The 19,513-nt window shown below is 45.6% G+C and overlaps 2 protein-coding genes across 4 annotated transcripts in view; both read right to left on the bottom strand.

The window, feature by feature from the left end:
* Positions 1-1,732: 1,732 nt before the first annotated feature.
* On the bottom strand, positions 1,733-4,474 carry fzd1 (frizzled class receptor 1). The gene has a single exon (XM_024261108.2). It carries the CDS (start codon positions 4,211-4,213, stop codon positions 2,552-2,554), a length of 1,662 nt encoding a protein of 553 aa, XP_024116876.1. The 5' UTR covers positions 4,214-4,474; the 3' UTR covers positions 1,733-2,551.
* Positions 4,475-11,198: 6,724 nt separating this feature from the next.
* cdk14 (cyclin-dependent kinase 14) overlaps positions 11,199-19,513 on the bottom strand; it is a 172,321-nt gene continuing 164,006 nt past the window's right edge. For all 3 annotated transcript variants that reach the window (XM_024261087.2, XM_024261090.2, XM_024261089.1), the window contains one exon: positions 11,199-12,930. The gene's annotated coding sequence lies outside the window, so the exon portion shown is untranslated. The remainder of the gene's footprint in view (positions 12,931-19,513) is intronic.

The raw sequence follows: 19,513 nt of genomic DNA on the forward strand, positions 1-19,513 counted from the left end.
TGAAAGGAAGTCACGCAAAGCTCTGTCAAAAGTGTCAACTATTTCATTCAAAAAAAAAAGCTATTTTCTCTTCATGTGTATGTCTTATTTATGCCAAAAAAAACACAATAATTTATTTAAATGTATGATGTCATAGTAAAAGCATAGATATAAATCATAACCTTAAAGCAGAACCTTTTCAGTCTTCATGCTGGGCTGCTCTGTGGAGAACAGAACATCCACCAAGTTTGAAGACCAAAGACTGAGGGTTTAACATGTTGTTGTGTTTTTGTGACGATGGACGACATTGTGAAGAAAATTAAGCAGGAAATTACATTTTTTTTAATGAAACTGATTGTGATCAGACGAGAAAATGCCGTTGCAAAAAGAGCTTATTTGGGATTCAGAAAATATGCTGGGCTCTCAGCAATGGGGGTGGGGGGCTGCTGCAATTGTCTCGCCCACAATTTAGGGTTGACTCTAATACCTCAAGACCATATTAAAAGCAGATTTTCTTTGGAGCGGGTCTTTAAATGCAGCTTTGATTCCCCTGATGGTTGGACGGACAGGATCACCGGCTCCTCCTCCTCCTGATGAGCCTCACGTCACACAGACACGTTTCACTCTTAAAATGCAGTTCAGGAATCCTCTCAACACGCCGCTGTGCTCAGAGGAAAAAAGACATTTTACAAAGGTCAGAGAGTTTCACTGATGGGTTTGTTTTATTCTCATAAAGCAGTCCATGTAGTGCATATTTATATAAAGTTATATAGAATTTTTCTATAAATATAAATTTTTTCATAACAAATGCAGAAAAACTTCAGATCTGTGGCGCCGAGGCCGTTAGAGCTGATGGGACTGTGGAGAGGAAGCACCAAGGAGGAGAACCCGACCGAAACGCAGGTTCTCCAGCATCCCAACCCCTCCAGAACAGACCTATGGAGCTATTTTGGGGCATAAATATTTGAATCTCAAATAAAACATTTTGAAAAATATATTGGTGTTTGGTAAAAAAATACGTAAAAAGTGCAAAACTTTTTACTCTTCTAAAATAAACTTCATTTTTTTCTGCCTCAAATTGTCTGTTTTTTAGCTTTCAAAATTTCAATTTTAAAACTTTTTTTTCAGTTTGAAATCTTTTTTTCACTTTCAACTTTTTTTTTTTTTTTTGTTTTCAAATCTGAAAATTTCAGTTTCAAAACTATTGGCCCCATTGTGGCAGGGCTAACACGAAGTTACCAATCAAAATCAATGGGTGGTAACTTTATTCCTGCTGCATTCACTGACTCTGAGAGCTGTCATAATTACAGTCAGAAAATGTCTGTTTAGTCTGTACCATCATAGTCTGAAGAGGTCCCAACACAGGTGTAAGAAGCTGTTTTATCGTGTCCAAAACGATGTTCTAGCCCGTCCAAAGCGCCATCTTGTGCTAAATACAGGCGGTTCTCTGGCTGCAGCCTCCCGGACTTAAGCGGATCTCGCTCCTTCAATACGCCGGGGAGACCCGAGAGGGGTCAGCCTGCTCGGGTCTCCTGAACTGTGATCTTTTTCTTATTTTTGTAGAGAAAATAATTAAAAAAGGTCCCCTATTTTACCCCTCTCAGGTTAATACGGGACAGCCTTCAAACTCAGTCACAGAAACATCCAGTCAGCCCCGCCCCAACGGAAAAAAATGGATTAAAAACAGGTGAAAGTGAAAAAAAGTTTTGAAATTAAAATGTTGAGGTTTGAACCCTAAAAACAGAACATTTTCAGCTGAAAATAATTACGTTTATTTTAGAATGGCAAAAAGTTTTGGACATTTTACTTTTTTTTGGCCAAACACAAATATTTTTTTCAAAATATTCTATTTGGGTTTCAAATATTTATGGCCCCGAAATAGCTCCATAGAATCCTGCTAGAAGAGCAGACACATGGACGGCTCGGAACCTGAAACCGCCACCTCCACACTGACCAGAGCAGCTCCAGTTCTCTCCAAACCTCCACCCCCCTGTCTGAAGCAGGAGAACCCCCAATTCTGGAAGGTCTCCAGAAGACCACAAACACCAGACTGTCACTTCCATCGCGGCTGCAGATTCATCTCCCTGTCTCTTAACTTTGTGTAAGGAGTCAAAAACAGAGTTCCAGAGAACTGTCAGCTCTGCTGCAGCACCAAAGGCGTTCACTTCCAATGTGGGAGCTCCTCCTGCTCCTTCAGAGGAGAACTCCTTTAAAATTCATCAACGCTGCTTTCAATCTGCACCGAACATGCCGGCATCCTGCATGCTCCTGATGGAGAACATTCACATTTTCTAGAGCCAGCTGAAGACCTCCTCTGCAGCTGAAGACCTCCTCTGCAGAACAGGCGCTGCGCTCCTCAGTGCCCCACATTCAGGAGTCCAAAGGAGGCAGATCCACCAGGAAGCACTTGGGTATGAGGGACTCCTCCAGGAGGCCACATCAGAGCATGGATCAGGGAGCGCTCATTCCACATTCCGTTAATTCCATGGCGTTTGAAGAAGAGCACGTTCAGCTTTACACCAGGTCTATAGATCTCACAGATGAGTATGTACAGTCCAGCACGCCGGCGGCGTCACACCGTGGTCTCTCCCTGTTTGCTGCTGGCCAGCCGTGTGTAAAACCTCCTCCAGGAGTTCAGAGTCTTCCCCGACCAGATCCAGAACCCGGACGTGATGCCCACAATGAGCGTCATGAGGTACTTGATCATGAAGACGGTGAAGTCTGGGCTCATGTTGGGGTGGTTCTGGACCGGACACGGCACGGCGTACGTTTTGCACGTCTGGCCGATCCACGTCCTCTCCCACTGCTCCCTGAAGGCCTGCTCGTAAAAGTAGCAGGCGATGACGATGGTGGCCGGCACGGTGTAGAGCACGCTGAAGATTCCGATGCGCACCATCAACTTCTCCAGTTTCTCCGTCTTGGTGCCATCGTGCTTCATGATGGTCCGGATCCGGAACAGGGACACAAATCCCGCCAAGAGGAAGGAAGTGCCGATGAACAGGTAGACAAAGAGAGGCGCCAGGACGAAGCCACGCAGGGCGTCCACGCTGTTGATGCCCACGAAGCAAACGCCGCTCAGCACGTCTCCGTCCACCTGCCCCACGGCCAGGATGGTGATGGTCTTGATGGCTGGGACGGCCCAGGCGGCCAAGTGGAAGTACTGAGAGTTGGCCTCGATGGCCTCGTGACCCCACTTCATCCCCGCCGCCAGGAACCAGGTGAGTGCCAGGATGACCCACCAGATGGAGCTGGCCATGCTGAAGAAGTACAGCATCATGAAGAGGATGGTGCAGCCCTCCTTCTTGGTCCCCTGCACCACCGTCTTCATGTCGTTGTCGAAGCGGTCGTTGCACACCACCCGCTCCTCCAGCAGGAAGCCGGCGATGTAGGCGATGGAGACCATGGTGTAGCAGCCGGACAGGAAGACGATGGGCCGCTCCGGGTAGCTGAAGCGCTTCATGTCCACCAGGTAGGTGAGGACGGTGAAGAGGGTGGACGCGCAGCACAGCACGGACCAGATCCCGATCCAGATCCGGGAGAACTTCAGCTCCTCCTGACTGAAGTACATCATCCCGTGCGCCCTCCTGGGCTCGCAGGGCGCGCCGCAGTTCTCCTGCCCCAGGAAGTGGTAGTTCAGGTAGGGCGGCATCCGGAGCGCCGCCGGGCAACGGAAGTGGCCGCTGGGGGGCCCGGGCGGCACGCGCTCCGTGGGGTAGGGCCCGGGCCCGTCCGGCTCCGCGCGGTCAGACATGTTCTGGCCCACGCACAGCTCCCCCGCGCCGTGCACGGGGAAGGTCTCGCACGCGAGGCTGTCGGGCCACTGGAAGCCGAACTTGTTCATGAGCGCCTCGCAGCCCTGCCGCGCGCGCTCGCACAGAGAGCGGCACGGGGGCAGCGCCTGCTCCAGCACCGTGCACACGGGCGCGTACATGGAGCAAAGGAAAAACTTCAGGTCCTGGGAGCACTGCACCTTGACCAGCGGGTAGAACTGGTGGACCTCCAGCCCCGCGTCCTCCTGGTTCGTGTGGCCCAGCAGGTTCGGCATGATGGTCTCGTTGTAGGCGATGTCCGTGCACAGCGGGATGGAGATGGGCTGGCAGAAGCCGTGCTCCGGCACCGACATGCCCCGCTCCCCGCCCCCGTACTGTCCGTTCACTGCGCCCAGCCCCGCGCTCAGAACCAGGAGAACCGACCGGAAGGTCCAGGCCGCGCGGGCGAGTCCGTCCTTCCCCATGGCGAGGGGGGGCCGCCGATCGCAGGAGTTCCAGGTGCCTCAGCGAGCGGCTCTTTGTCTCTGCGCTCCGGGTAATCCTTGGCTTTGCTGCGCACGTGCGTCGCCGCGCGAGCCACGGCGGGAATCCACAGCTCGAGTCCGTGAAGTCCTGTGAAAAATCCTCAGGGCGCAGACGAGTCTCCCTCCAGGACGAGCGCAGCTCCGTCTCTGTCCGCTCTGCTCAGCGTCAGGCTGCAGCGCCAGCTGGCCCCGCCCCTCCCACGAGAGGACGGAGACGCAGCTTCCGCTCAGGACTTTCACAATAAAGCACCTGCGACTGCATTAGAAATACCGTTATTGTTTCCCCCCCTTCTTTATTCAAGTATTTCACAGACAATCATGGCATATTTGTCAATAACATCAGTATCAATGAGACAAAGGCAGGAGAAGACAAACATGAAAACAAAATCTACAAATATAGATGAACCCTTTAACACCAGAGCTCCAATGTTCACGTTCTTTGATTTATTGTAACTTTTCAACCATTAACATGATCATTCCAGCAGATTCTGAAGGAAAGGGCCTCGCACCGCTTTTCTCCTTCACAATCTCCTGGAATTATCGTGTTAACGGTTGAAAAGTTACAGTACATTAAAGATTTTGTGTTTAAGTGTCACTGCCGACGCCTCAGGTGTTAAAGGGTTAAAAACAACAATGGGGTCTAAATCAAGAACATGAATAAATCAAATAAATTAGATAATATCTGGGCATTCTTGTGTTTCGTGTAATGTAAAGCTTGGATGATCATTGATGGCTATCATGCTATGGCTATGCATCATGGGAAACCAGGGTGAAGCTGAATCCTGTGGGGATCTTTGGGCAAACCCTTCTCACTGCAGCCTACCTATTTAGCCCCAAGGTGGCTTGGTCTGGATGTCCCCGTGCCAGTCCCCAGCCTGAATAAAATACAGGGTTGTGTCAGGATGGACAGACAGCTAGAAATCTCTGCCAGACTGAATGTGTGGATGTGGAAGCTGCTTCGCTGTGGTGACCCCTGAGGGGATGAGCCGAAAGGTGAACAACTCACTCATTCCATTCGTCAGAACAATCATTCTGCCTCTGCTGCATTTTTAAACATGTTTTTGATAATCCTCATATTTGATTTCTTTCTGTATGTTAATCAAGTTTTAAACTGACCAATCAGATGCATAAATAAAGGTAGGTGGTACCTGTCCAAAACGTTTGATTGACAGATTCTCCTGACCCTGTTTAAGCCTTTAGATTCTTAAGTTTAGAATTTATATTTTACTTGTATTTTAATTATTCTGTGTGACTTGTGTTTTGTTTACTGCGTTGACATTTGGACTTTCGGTCTGTACTTAAAACTATTCTATTCTATTCTATTCTATTCTATTCTATTCTATTCTATTCTATTCTATTCCTGAGCCTGTGGTCAAGTGTTAATGGTGTAGAAATCTAATAAACCCACTCTTAGTTGGTGATTCTGGTTGCCACAGCAACTTTGACTCCAGCTGATTTGGACCAATCAATACCGACTGACGTTGTCTGGTTCCAACATGGCGACGTCTGCATTGGGAAAAAATGGCGCCTGCTCTGCGTTCATTTGATTGGAGCTTGAAGTAAGTCATTTTCTATGGTGACGTCTCACTTGCTCGGTCCAGTTCTCTTTTACAGTCAATGACTGTGGTGACAATCTGAAGAGTCCCACACAAGTACACAAACACAGTATTACAACTCAAAAGAACAAAAGTCAGCAGTCAAAGGTGCAAAAACGTATTTTTCATTATTTTAGATTTGATTTGAGTCTGTTTTAACTCTAGCAAAAGGACTTTGGACATATCTGTGACCTGCATCACCTCTTCTCTGGATTTGAACCTGCAGCAGTGCTGTTCTTCAGAGTTTAGTGTGGAGAGGGAAAGGAATGCTTCAAAAACCAGAAAATCGTCCACCATTTTCAATTTCTGTTCAGGGTCACACTGAGGTCCTGCTGGGCGACGGCGGGGTACATCCCAGCCACATCTTAGAGGGATAAAGCGTAACTATGTTTTCTTGTACTTGTAGACCAACAGTAAAAACAAATCACTTCTTTTTCCAGAAAGCATGAATCCTGCTGGGAGTGAACCCTAAATACATTGTTTCTCACTTTATTATGGAGTGTTGTCAAATCAGAAGAGGTCATCACAGGAATTTACACTATTTTTAACATACAAAGGTCAGTTCATTTTCTTCATCACTAAATGTCAGCAGATATTTGTAGTCTAACTTCATGTAAAAACCCAAAATGACATGTCTTAAAAAAACACATCTGTCAGTGGAACAACTGCAGGGAAATCAAACTAGAAAACGTGTAGTAACAAATAGTTAGCACTAGTTCTTGGAGTTCTTTCAGAAGACTGGAGCACTTTTGATCCCCTTTGGGCTCATCTTCTCTCCTGGCCACATTATGTCTAGCCTATAATATTTTCATTCATTAAATTTTTTCTAGCACTGTGTGAAAGTCTTTAATCTCTCTGTTTCCGAGGAATGTTCCTCCACCTTTGCCTGAGTTCTCTCAGCCTTCTGGCTCTGGAGGTGCAGTGCAGAATTTCAAGACTCACGCTAGATCAACTGCAGTTTTTCTGACAGTCGATGGTGTTTCTGGGAGTGTTTGAGGTTCAGCTCGACTCCTGTGAGGAGCCTCTAAGGAGTCACTCTCTGTTTGAAGGTCTGCATGTGATCTGGAGTGAGGAAGCGGACAGTCCAATTTAGTTCCATTTATAAAGAAGAGAAAGAAAAGAAGAAAACACCAAATCCATCTAAAAACAAAAAAGATTTTCATACAACCTACAACCATGTCCAGATGATTCCAATCTGAGCAGCTTTTTGTAACTGTATGGTGTAAAGGATCAGGCCCAGGCCTGGGCTGCACGGCACCCTCAGCGAAACATGATTTAGACCCCCCCACGAATATCACTGCATGCAAAAAAGAAACACAGTAGCTGCTTGGAATATGTTAAAAGAAATATGTATTTAATTAGAATTCTCAGGAATTAAATAATAATCGCTTACATTCTTTAGCATTATAACACTTCTGCGTGGCCAGGACGCAAACCCCCAACCTGTGCATTGGAAGGCGGCTGCACTGACCACTAACCTCTCTGAGCCTGGTAGATGCTTCCACAGACATCTTCAGTGTTTAAAGATTTTTGTTGTTAAGGGTTTAAAAAAGGGGGGGCAGATCGCCAGTTCAATTCTCCTTTTCCAACCAAAAACGAGAGTATTTTTTGACCGAAATGGGGGGGGGGGGTTCCAAGTAATTGAATGTAAATGACATAGATAAACCTCTGCTTTGAGCCCGTTTTTCCTCCTCTTCTTTCTTTTTGACCTTAAAGCTGTCCTTTTCATCTTTTTAGCTTTAAAGAAGCACTATCAGATAACACCACGCGCACCCCCCCCCACCCCACCCCACCTGAATTTGACAGGGGCTGGCTGCGTCAGGTAAAATTTTTGATCATGTCAAACTTTTGAGTTATTTTTTGTCATGGTTTTAATTATCATTTTATAATAATTACACAAAATGAGTGGTGTGATAACTTGTAAAAAAAAAAAATCATTTCAATTTGGCGCCCCCTCCAGCAGATAGAGCCCTAGGCGGCCACCTAGGTTGCGAATGCCCAGGGCCGGCCCTGTAAACGAGTCATATACATGTTCACAACACAGGTCTGAGGCATTAATAAAGTTTATTTCAGGTAAAACAACATTAAACAACATTTACAGTGGGACTTTACACTTTTAATTATAACATTACACACATAATGCAACGGCTACTCTACTATATACTGTTATTTGAGTTGATGAAGTGAAAGCAACATCTCTGTGAGAAGGCTGTTTTTTTTCTTTTTAGTGCAGCCTAAGAAGACAAAAACTGAGAAACTGCACTTTCAAAAGCTGCAAACACAGACTCAGCAAGGATGCATCTCTGACCCAACGACGACTTTCTCAAACCACACCAGAAATGACAAAAATAAATATATTTATTCATATCTATAATTCATCATATATGCATATTCATACATGACTTCTTGAATGCAGTAAGAGTTAAACCCTGTGTCCCGCCGCAGTCATCATCTCACTCCATGGAAGTTGATTCATCATCTAATCTCTCTTCATTTCTCAGTTTTACTGCACCTTTTTCTAGGACTGACAGGAGAGAGTTCTGCAATCAAAACAGAGAGGAGCAGGAGGAGAGCAGAGGAGCGGCGTGCGGTGGCTCCACACTAAACATGTGCGCACACTGGGAGCAACAAACCAAAAATAATTATTCTGCTGCTAATGCTGCCTGCATTCCCCTAAAGCCACTCCGGGCCGGGCAATCGCAGCACTGCTCCGTGGCATTAACCCTCTTCTGTCACGCCGCTTTACTGGCATTACCCAGCGCCTCTCCTCCCCTTTCTCTGCCGCACAATCACAGCCTGGGGGTGACACTGCAAAGCCGGCAGATAACTTCAAGTACAGCCTTTCTTCAAGCCTCCCCCCCAATCTGTGGTAACGGTTCAAATCTGGGGATAACATTTACATTTGAGAAGAAGCCGCTTGCACAGCAACAAGCACAGCAGACAGATATTAATATTTATGTGTATCGTTTCAGGAAAAGCCATAAATGTGACCATGCAGACTGGAATACCCAGCAAGCCAAATTTAGTTTAAAAAAATGTCGAAATCCTTGGTTTGACACCAGGAGATGCTGAATGAGCTGGACTGGAACAGACATCAGCAAACGTTTAGCAAGAGTTTGCAAAGTTTGAACACAGTTTGAATCATAACTTTCATAATCATAATCATAACGTTCCGTATCTGTTGAAACATGTCAGGTTTGACTTAAATCGTGTGTCTGATAACAAAATAATCATAAAAGTTATGAAGACTAAAGAAAGTCAAATCAACCCAAAAGCAAAGATTCAATCATAAGGACATATAGCAGCAGGTGTGGGGTAATGTGATGCTCCCAGGAACACCTCTGACTTCACTACAGAGCTGCCACAAACGGTTATTTTAATAGTCGACTAATCACCGTTTATTTTTTCTGATTAGTCGGGTCATGCATAAACTGGGTGTAAGCCACGGATCTTAACCATCATTAGCTTTAAACTAATTACAACCTAGATATATAGCATTACCTGTGATAATGCTAGTGTGAATGCTGTAAGCTAAATTGGCTGCTGAAGATGTTAGTGCTGATAGCTGAAGATGCTGAAATTGATAGCTAAATTGATGGCTAAAAACACTGAAGCTGAAAGCCAGTTAAAATATAAGTTAAATGCAAAATTTGCCTAAAAAAACAGAAAAAAGTCTAAATTAGCCAAAATAGTTAGCATGCAGCTGAAATATTAGCTAAACTCCAAAAAACCTCAGCCTAAAAAACCTCAATAAAGGCCAACATCGTCCAAAAAGCCAGCAGAATGGCATTAAAACTTTAAACTTTACAACACTGACTCCATATAACATAAAGTAACGACTAATCGACTATTAAATTAGTCATTTACTATTTTATAGTCGATTAGTCGTGGATTAGTCGACTAATCGTGGCAGCCCTAACTTTACTATGACAGACCCCAGAGAGGAACCAGGATCCACTTCCGGATCTGAATCTTGCCAGGGTCACAACCTCACAGCAAAAATGCTCTCTGGTTCAGGAGAAGTAAAGTTGTTTAGTACTAATGGAAGCTACAAAAGTGGTGACACAAAAATCTGTTTCATGCTCAGCCTTCAGCATCCATTCACAGAGGGTGAACTTCCCCTGCATCAGAGGGTTCAGACCCGTCTGAACATCAGAACCGTCGCAGAAGAATATCCAAATATCTAAACCTGAACAATTCTGTTCATGAAAAACATCGGATTGTTTAAAAAGGACACATTTCTGTGCAGAAACACTTCATGCTAGCTGGTGCTAAGTTTTGGAATGCTATCATTCTGAACATGATTACTCCTAGAAAAATGATCTAAAGCTGTCTTTGACCGCATTCTGACATGATGATGTGAGTGTTCATCCTGTCACTGCAACAGTTCAGGGCCAAAGTTCTGGTTTCAGTTGATTTGAAACAAGTAATTGATCAATAAAAGGAAGCCCCTGTGTTGATAGAACTGCATCAGTTTCTCCCTACAGCAAAGCTGTAAAGGTGCATTCACACTGAATGCGGGCGGCGCGGTGGAAGCGTCAAGTTTAATGTTAAGTCAACCTAAGGACGGTACCGGGCGCGGCGAGCTTGATGCAGCACGTCAACTACCGGTAGTTAGAGACTCAGCTTTGGGAACGTGACGTTTTCAGTGACTAGATCAAAGAGTAGAAAAAAACGTTCAAGATGGCAGCTCGACGTGATGATTTTTGTCATGAGATTTTATGCATTTTCTCGACCCACTGGGGCCGTTAAGTTCCAGGAAACTGTCCCAGTTACTCTTGGGTGAAGGTGGGATACACCCTGGATCGATCGTCAGCCCGTCACAGAGCTCATTGAGCTGGATGGACGGATACGCTAGCCAGCTGTCTGGTGGATAGCTTAGCGAGCTAGTGAGCTCCGCTCCCCTGGCCCCGATCGCTGCTGTCCAGGTGGCCGGCAGATCTAGCGAGGTCTACTGTCCAGGTTGCGGGTCGCTGGCGGTTAGCTGCCCAGCAGCTCGGAGAGTTGCTGCGAATGCCGTTTTTGCACGCCGGAGCGCTCTAGCTTCATGGGCTTATGATGTTTTTCTTTTTTTCATCAAGACAATAATAAAAAGGAATACATTCCAGAACAAAGCGGCTGGGTGGCTCACTGGGCTAGGTGAAGGGCTGACACTCAGGAGCCCTGGGTTCGATTCCCAGGGTTGTCCACTGATCTCCACCCAGATTGGGTTCTTAGTCAAGACCCTTGATGCTGCTGCCTAACTGGGTCCCTGTGCCCCTCAAGTACAGGGTTGTGTCAGGAAGGGCATCCGGCGTAAAAACTCTGCCAAATCACTGATGGGAAACAGTGGGTGCTGTTACGCTGTGGAGACCCCGAAAGGGATAAGCTGAAAGTGAATACAATGAATTCCAGAACAACTTCAGGCAGACGTTGAGCAGTAAATTTGACAGGCGTCAAAAGAGAGGCGGCAGACGGGAATTTGACGCGTCTGCCGCGTTCGGTGTGTAAGCACCATTTTATTCAGAAAAGATTCACACATGACTGTCCTCCCTTCTGGAGCTCCGTAAAACACATAGAGAGGTGAGGGCGAAGCATCAGTTGTGGATTTGTCCAGCAGAACAGTCGCTATGGGTTCTGCCGATATGGGATCCGGAACTGCCGCTCATGTTCCAGGTAAAGACGGTGGAAATGTAGGGCTGGATCCAGACAGCAGCTGCACAGCCTATTGCCTTTTCTCCCCCTCAACAATAGCTCATGTTTTCTGGATGGAAGCACTGATGCTAAACTATTGCCCTGTATAACCCTCTGTCACATGCCTGTTTCCACAGACACACAGCTGGGGGGTCACTTGTATTATTGCGCTTGTGTGCACATTGGATGGTACAGACTCTGCAGGGCAGAGAATCACCAGCAGAGATCTGTTAGTCTGGCTTTTCAAACTAAAACTGGTGTTTTGGTGCTCCGGCTCCATCATGGAGGTCCACCGAGCAGAGCATTTCCCACAGCCTGGGGCTCAGTTCGACCAGCCCCCCTCGTTTAGCAGCACCATACGCTGTACACGCCTGACTGTGACAACACCGCCTACCACTCAGAACTCTGTTCAAAGACGGAGCCCAGTCAGCAGCTATTATGGGATGCTCTGCTCCTGTCATTTCAAACCCAAGAATATGATTGTCTTTCCCTGAAGCTGCTGACAGTGAATAGACCCCCCCCCTCCAACACTAGGATGTGAAGCTGGAGAGGATCAAACCACATCTGGATTCATTCTGCAGAGTGGGTGACCCCGACATAAACCTCCTCCACCATCAGGAGGAGCATCTCCGGTCCAAACCTGCAGAACTCGGACCTCAGACAGGTTTGGGACCAAACAGGAATCCGGTCAAAAGAATCTCGTTTCATAAGACTGAAGCAGCTTCACAGTGCAGGCGTGCAGAAAAACTGCAGGAACAAACTACATGTGGATCAGAGGTCCACATTTTGCCAGCAATGCTCTTCGTTCTCCAGGATGTGAGTCTCCAGCAGCTGCTGTCAAAGACCACAGGACCTCCAGGATGGCAGCCAGGAACTATAGCATCACCAGGGAGCCCTTCGTCTTCATCATCATTATTATTGTCGTTTACAGTCCTGTACCCAGAACTGAAGTTAAGCAATCACAGCAGCAGTGCTGTGTGTGTTTGTAAGATTGTATTAGTGTGTGTGTCTTGGCAGGAGCAGTGCAGTAGTGAGAAGCAATATTAAAAACGTCCATTATATAGTTTCTAAATGAGTATATCATACATACAAATATACATTCTTAAATAGGAGGCTAGTTACAAACACAGAACACCATATGTACCCATAATAAAAGTCCTTCTGTTTCCACGGTGACGATGATCTATGACTTATTGGAACCTTATAAAAAGTAAACAAAATTTGCAAAGGATAGCATGAAACCTTAAGTGGCACCAAGAGTGCATGCATGCTCGATGCTCACTCAGACCTCATGCACACGCCGCACTCGTTCACTGCCAAAGTAATAAATAAGGAGAACTGGAGCTCTTCGTCATGTCGCTCTGCATCCGTTCCCTCTGCAGCGCTCACCTGGAAGACACAAAGACAGAGCGTCAGTAACTCACAGCCTCAGAAAATTCTAATATTCATCTTTAGAAGAATCTTAAGGCTACACAAATGTGGTAGAGCATAGAGACATCCACAGCTGTGTGAAGAACATTTTTCATTGCTCGGTTTAACCCTTTTAAACCGGAGGTCCAGAGTTTATGTTCTTTGAATTATTCTAACTTTTCAAACATGGTAATTCCAGTAGATTCTGAAGGAGAAAAGCAGAATCTACTGGAATTATTGTATTAACGGTTGAAAAGTTACAGTACATTAAAGATTTCATGTCTAAGCGTAACCGGTGAACAGATGCCTCTCACTTTCTCCATGTTGTCTGGTTCCTTGTCAAACAGAATCCAAACACATTCCAAATGTTTCCAGCATGGATATGGAAACCTTTCCAACTGTCATCTATTGTGTGAATACACTCAAGCACTGAATGGGTAATTTGATTTTAAAATTTGTGTTAAAATTGTATTAACTAATTACAAAGGCTGCAGTTAGTGCGGTCATATGACTCAAAAGCAGAAGAGGACCGCAGCTGCTAAAGAAAGTGTCTGTTTGGCAGTGATACCCCTGACCCCTGGAACAATGAAGGGCGGACCCAGACACCTGTGAGAGGAGGTCACATCAGCCAGCTGTCTTCCTGCAAAAAGATCGGTGAAATGACGGCTTCCCCTTTCAGACATATACTAGAACTTTCAGAAGGAAGAGCTGCAGAGCAAGGAGGACCAAAATGCCACCAAGAGACTCGACTCTGACGTCACATGATCTGAGACTGCTCTGATTAGTGTTCACACACTGAGCGTGACCAGCTTTCATTCTTCCTTCACTTTACATTGTTTCTGCTTCTTCCCTGATGTTTCCAACCACACCACAGCCTTCCTCCCAGACACTGATTTCATCCCCACTTTCTGTGGGATCAAAGCTCAGTGAGCGTCATGCAGAAGCACTTGTGGATCCACTAATCATCCCACTCGGGGCGGCCTGCCCTGTTCTTCCTGTGTGCTTCACTGCTCTGAGGCTGTTATCGCTCTGGATGAACAGGATTTACAAATGTCATGCAGACCGGGCAGTCCAGTTTGGGGTGTTATTCTGCACCACTTCCCCTCTCAGATGCACCCATCTCTCTACAGTCAAGGAACACCCCTCCCCCCATACTGTTCCAGCTTGGTCTGATCTTGTTTAATGAAGTACGGCAGATTGTTGTTGAACTTCACCCACTGAACGCCACAGAGCACTTTACATTTAATGAGCTGTTTTTTAGGGATTTCTCAGTCAGAGCGTGGATGAAAGCGAGACGCCCTTCATCATTTTTCACATTTGTTTTTCAGTCTTTGCTCATTCTGTGGTGTCACTTCAAAGCTGGAGCTAATTTTGAAGAATCTGGAGACCAGGTCAGCGTGGAGTTGCTGCATCTTCGACGAACCCTCCACTGCCTAGATAGGAAGTGGAGAAGTCGCAGCTGGATCGCTCAGATGACTCGTTACTGCTGCGCTCATTTGCTGAGATGAAAGACTGGAGCTCCTTCACGGACGAGCGATCACACAGTGCCTGCACCACTTCATTTGGTGTGCCTGGTCCTGACAGACGTTCTCCAGTCACACAGCTGTAGTTAGTGGCACAAACAGCAGCATTAAAGGACTGTCTGCAGAATCACGGCAACATTTGATTTTCTGGAGTTAACAAACAAAAACTTGGATCTGACTGATTCAAAATCAAAGTCCAAAAACCCATTTCTGATGGTGTTTCCTGGTCTAAGATTTGATCAGGTTCTCAGCTATTCAAAATAAATGCAAACTTTTATGCCAGATTTACAGTGGAAGCTGCTATACCAGCAGGTTTCTTCAACCTGCGGCTCCAGAGCCACTTGTGGCTCTTGTACCTCTCCATAGTGACTCTCCGGCTAAAGAAAATTAAAATAGTATTTTTTCAAGTAAGGGTGAATAAATAAGCATTTAATTAATTTACATTAGCTAAATGTATAAATTTATGGCTGAGGTGCACCTCGAAGACACATCCCTGCTGACTTGTTTTCCTCTTTGCTCTCCAGAATACACAGATTTCAAATACTAAGCAAAAGTTTGGTTAAAAGTCTGATCTTCTCTTATTTTTTTTAGCACACTTTATCTTATGCTGTCCAGAGCTGCACTGGGATGATCCGGTATCTTTTATTTTGAAAGGAAATCATACGAGCTTCTGTCAGACGTAAAAAATAATTTCACATGTTAAGAAAGTGCTAGTTTCATTTCATATTTCTGTTATTAGTCATGCCACAAAAGAAGCATAATTCATATTTATCATTAAAAAAATACATTGTCATAAATGCACAGCAGTATCAAACTAAGACTTCACGTCTCCTACTAAGTTTTGATCAGTAGAAATCAAGTCCAAAAGGCTCTTTTACTGTTAAAGGTTGCAGACCCCTGGTCTAGACTGACTTTGAGAACAGTGACAGAAGAGGTTTTATAAACTGACTGTAAAAAGTGTATGCTTAAAGTGTTTTTCTACCTTGTTTTAAGGCCCAAAGAGATTTACAGTCACAGACACATTCACACACTGGTGGTGGCTCTGCTGCCAAAAACTGGCACCAGCCTTCCACCAGAGACAATCTGGGGTTTAATGTCTTGCCCAAGGACACTTGACACATGGGGGGCAAGGCTGGAATCAAACCTGCGATCTTCCAATCAGAGGTTGACCGCCCCACCGCTGCACCACGGACGCTGTGGGGCCTCCTGTGGTGAGCTCACTACTGGTCACCTGACTTATTTATTTCAAAAAGTGTTTTCAATGCAGTTTTACGAAATGTCCATTTCAATACGTCTCAAAAAACAGCTCCTACAAGTGCTTAAACTTTTTCCAATAAATGCAGGTTTTTTCAAAATTGTCGTGTTTCCATTAGGCAGATTTAAAGCATTCCAATTCGTGCAAGTCCATAGTTAGTGGAAACACATCCGCCGTGGCTTTTTCCCTCCAAATACATAAAGCTTTTGACATTCCAGCCTTGGCTTCTCCTCCTCTCTTTGATCAGGAGAAAGTCTGTTTACGGTCGCACTGAAGCGCATCACAGTTCATCTGCAGAGTTCTCTTGTTTGATCTAAGCCAAAGTTCAGGGAAACTTTCACACCTCCCAACCAAGAGGACCATCACAGGAAACCAGACCCGGATCTGACCAGGACCAGCTTTGCCTGAGGGAAAGTGTCCTCATGGTGGCAACTTTGCATTTAAGATGTTTTCAGTGTGTTCCTTTTCTTCAAAGTGGTTTGTAAGTCTGGAAGAACCATCAAGGGCTGCAGGGCTTCATCAAAGACCCCAGCCGGATCAATCGGCTTGTGATGAGGAAGGCTATCTGACCTGAGGGAACAAGGAGAGACTGATGCTGCTGGCTGCTGTGGATTCCTCTGCAATGACACTTCAAAGGGAGAGCGAGGATTTCTATTGAACTGCTGTCTTTAGGGGAGCAGCTGGTGTACCTTTGGGCGCCTCTGGCAGATTCCTCTGAGGCTTGACCTGCCGACCCGCAGGCTGTCGCTTCAGCTGGAAAAGTTGTTTTAGCTTTCTGCTCCTGACTTACAGCACCTACAGACCCCTGTTAGATTCCACCACAACAGCCAACATGATCATCTGTGAGCAGACTTTTGTATTAGACCATTAATCAGTCTAGTAACCCATAAGACCGTTCAGTGGAGTGGCATCTCAGTCTTACTTATACAAGTATGCACATAGATGCACACAAATGAGCACTCATACACATGGAGATACACCTGGTTGCACAGGCATGCATGTGTATTCACATGCATGGGAACCCACACATACATCTACATATACACACACTCACAAATACAGTAGCAGTAGCAGTCATCCTCTCCTTAATACAGTAGCAGTCGTCCTCTCCCATGTGCAGAAAAACACCCCATAGCATGATGTTACCACCCCCATGCTTCACAGTACAGATGTTGTTCTTGGGATCGTCTTCATCATTCTTCTTCCTCCAAACACGGCGAGTGGAATTCAGACCAGAAAGTTCTATTTAGGTCTCATCTGATCACATAACTTTCTCCCATGATCCTCTGGATCATTCAAATGGTCATTATTAAACTTAAGACAGGTCTGGACATGTGCTGGTTTAAGCAGAGGAACCTTCTGTGCCACACATGATCCCAAACCATAACGTCTTAATCTTTTACCAACAGTTACCATGGAAACGGTGGTCCCAGCTCTTTACAGTTTACTGACCAGCTCCTCCCGTGTAGTTCTGGGCTGATCCTCATCTTTCTTAGGATCACTGAGACCTCACCAGATGAGATCTGGAGCTCCAGTCTGAGGCAGATTGACACTCATGTTTAGCTTCTTCCATTTTCTAAGAACTACTCCAACAAAGGATCTTTTTTCATCAAGCTGCTTGGTAATTGTCCCGTAGCTCTTTCCATCTTTGTGGAGGTCTTCAATTTAGTGTCTTTGGACAGCTCTTTGGTCTTAGCCATGTTAGTAGTTGGAGTCTTACTTATCGTGTAGAGTAGACATATGACATATTACCAGCAAATTCTTCTGAAAAAAAAAAAGAAAGAAAAAGACATAAGTGGCCTAAAATAGAAGCAGATCTGGGTTTTCATTGGGAAGAAAATGATGGGTGTGTCGAGTCAGAACCTCATTCTGTTCCATCAACCACTTCACCAGAGGTCATAGCATCTGGAGGTCAGATCTTCTGTGGTGCACAGATCAGCATGGCAATGCGGTGCAAAGGTTTCAACGCAGGTAAGGAAGAAAGGAAAGGTTTATGTTTCACACCTGAGAGCACAGAGGAGGTCAGTTTCTTTTGACCAAGAAGTCACCATGTTGACACCACTTTAACTCCACCCCAACGCTCAGAGGGGGTGGAGAAGCTAGCAGAGCACCTCTTCCACTCAGCCTCTAGACCATGTCAGCACTAACAGCTCCAGATCTGTTTAGAAACAAACTTTTGTTGTGAGGGGCTAAGCTAGCAGGAGAGGGATGATGGGAAATTAGTGGAGGCTTACTCCATGCCAACAGTCAAGCCCATAACACAGAGGCAAATTTCTAATCAACTCTTGCCACTCTGCAGAAACTATGTCCTAAAAACAACGTGGTCTTTAGATTTTGGCTAAATCATCATCATCATAATAAAAATTCCACTGGAAAAGATTTTGCAATAGATGATCGCAGTGGGACCTATAAAAGTATTTCATATTTGACCTGTGGTGGGTCTATAGAGCCAAGCGTTGTTTGCGGTTTGCTTGTGGCTTCACAGTGAGTTGTTAGTCTGAGTTTTAGAGCTGTTAGAAAAGCTCAGACTGCAGGAAAGCAAAAAGCCTGTTTACTGGAGTTTGAAGGAGACGGAACTTGAAAATTCTCCTCAGAACTGATTGGATCTTTGCCCCCCCCCCCTTTGTTGAAAAAAGATGGTCTGGTTTGTGTGGTTCTTGGTCAGACACTCAGAAATGAGGCACGCTGAGGCGGTCAGAGCGTGTTCCAGCTCACTTCTCTACAGCTCAGAACATCTCTAACTGGATGTTCAACAAGAAGTTAGCTGTGTTTTCTGCTCATCTACTTTCAGCTCATGTGAAAGAGATTACAGGAGAGAATTTGGAGTCTCTGCTGTAAGTCAGTCTGGAGGAAGAAAATGAATTATGGAAAGTGTGTGACTCAATCACATGCCTTCATTTACGGCCATGGGCCAACACAACCCTGATCCTGAAGACACACTTTTAACAGTATATAGTGCTAAGACTGCACACTGCTGCAACACACGCATTGTTCTGTTAGCACAGTTACTTATACATGGAGCCTTCAGTGTCAGCAGCTTCTCAGTTACACACCCAGAACCACGTTTACAGCACAACAGATTCACCGCAGGCACAGGTGAAGGATTGGTTACGTAGAGCCTTTGCAGCACAATGTCTGAGGAGGGGAGAACAGGTGAGTCATGCAGTTATCCTGCAACACACTCTCACTCTCAACTTGACACTATTTGATATTTCTTTAAGGGTCTCTCTGTGTCACTTTTTGACGTACTGGCTGTTCCTATTAAATCAGGGGTCCCCAACCTCTGGGCTGCGAACCAGAACTGGTCCAGTACCGTGATGCGTAGCGTGCCAGTACCCAAACCCGTTACACCCTAACCCAACGCCAGACCTGATGCGGTTTATGGTCAGGGACCAGTACTGGACATGTCCCGAGGACCAGTGCGCATCTGGTACCGCATCCTGAGGGTTGCGGACCCATGATTTTACGAACAACCCCAGCCACCCCATCAGAGCAGTAAGCTACACCATACACTCGCCTGCAAACACCTTCAGATGTTTTCTTTTCAGATACACATTTGTTTGGCTTAAAATATAAATTTATTAACACATATTATGAGGTTTATTCAAATTTACTTTCATTAATGTTGTGTTTTTTGAGTTACCGTTGCTGTGGAGACCATTGCTGCTGTTGGAACCACCAAGTCAGGCCTGACACAAGACAGAAAGGCAGGCAGTAGAGGCCTTATAAGCAGCAGGGAGCTGATTGGACTAAACCACTGCCAGGGGGGGGGGGGGGGGGGGGG

The sequence above is a fragment of the Oryzias melastigma genome, linkage group LG10 (genome assembly GCF_002922805.2).
Source record: "Oryzias melastigma strain HK-1 linkage group LG10, ASM292280v2, whole genome shotgun sequence".
Taxonomy (NCBI): Eukaryota; Metazoa; Chordata; class Actinopteri; order Beloniformes; family Adrianichthyidae; genus Oryzias; species Oryzias melastigma.

Bases quoted from the DNA above. Each gene is read 5' to 3' on its own strand.
- fzd1 (XM_024261108.2), bottom strand. From the start codon at position 4,213: ATGGGGAAGGACGGACTCGCCCGCGCGGCCTGGACCTTCCGGTCGGTT.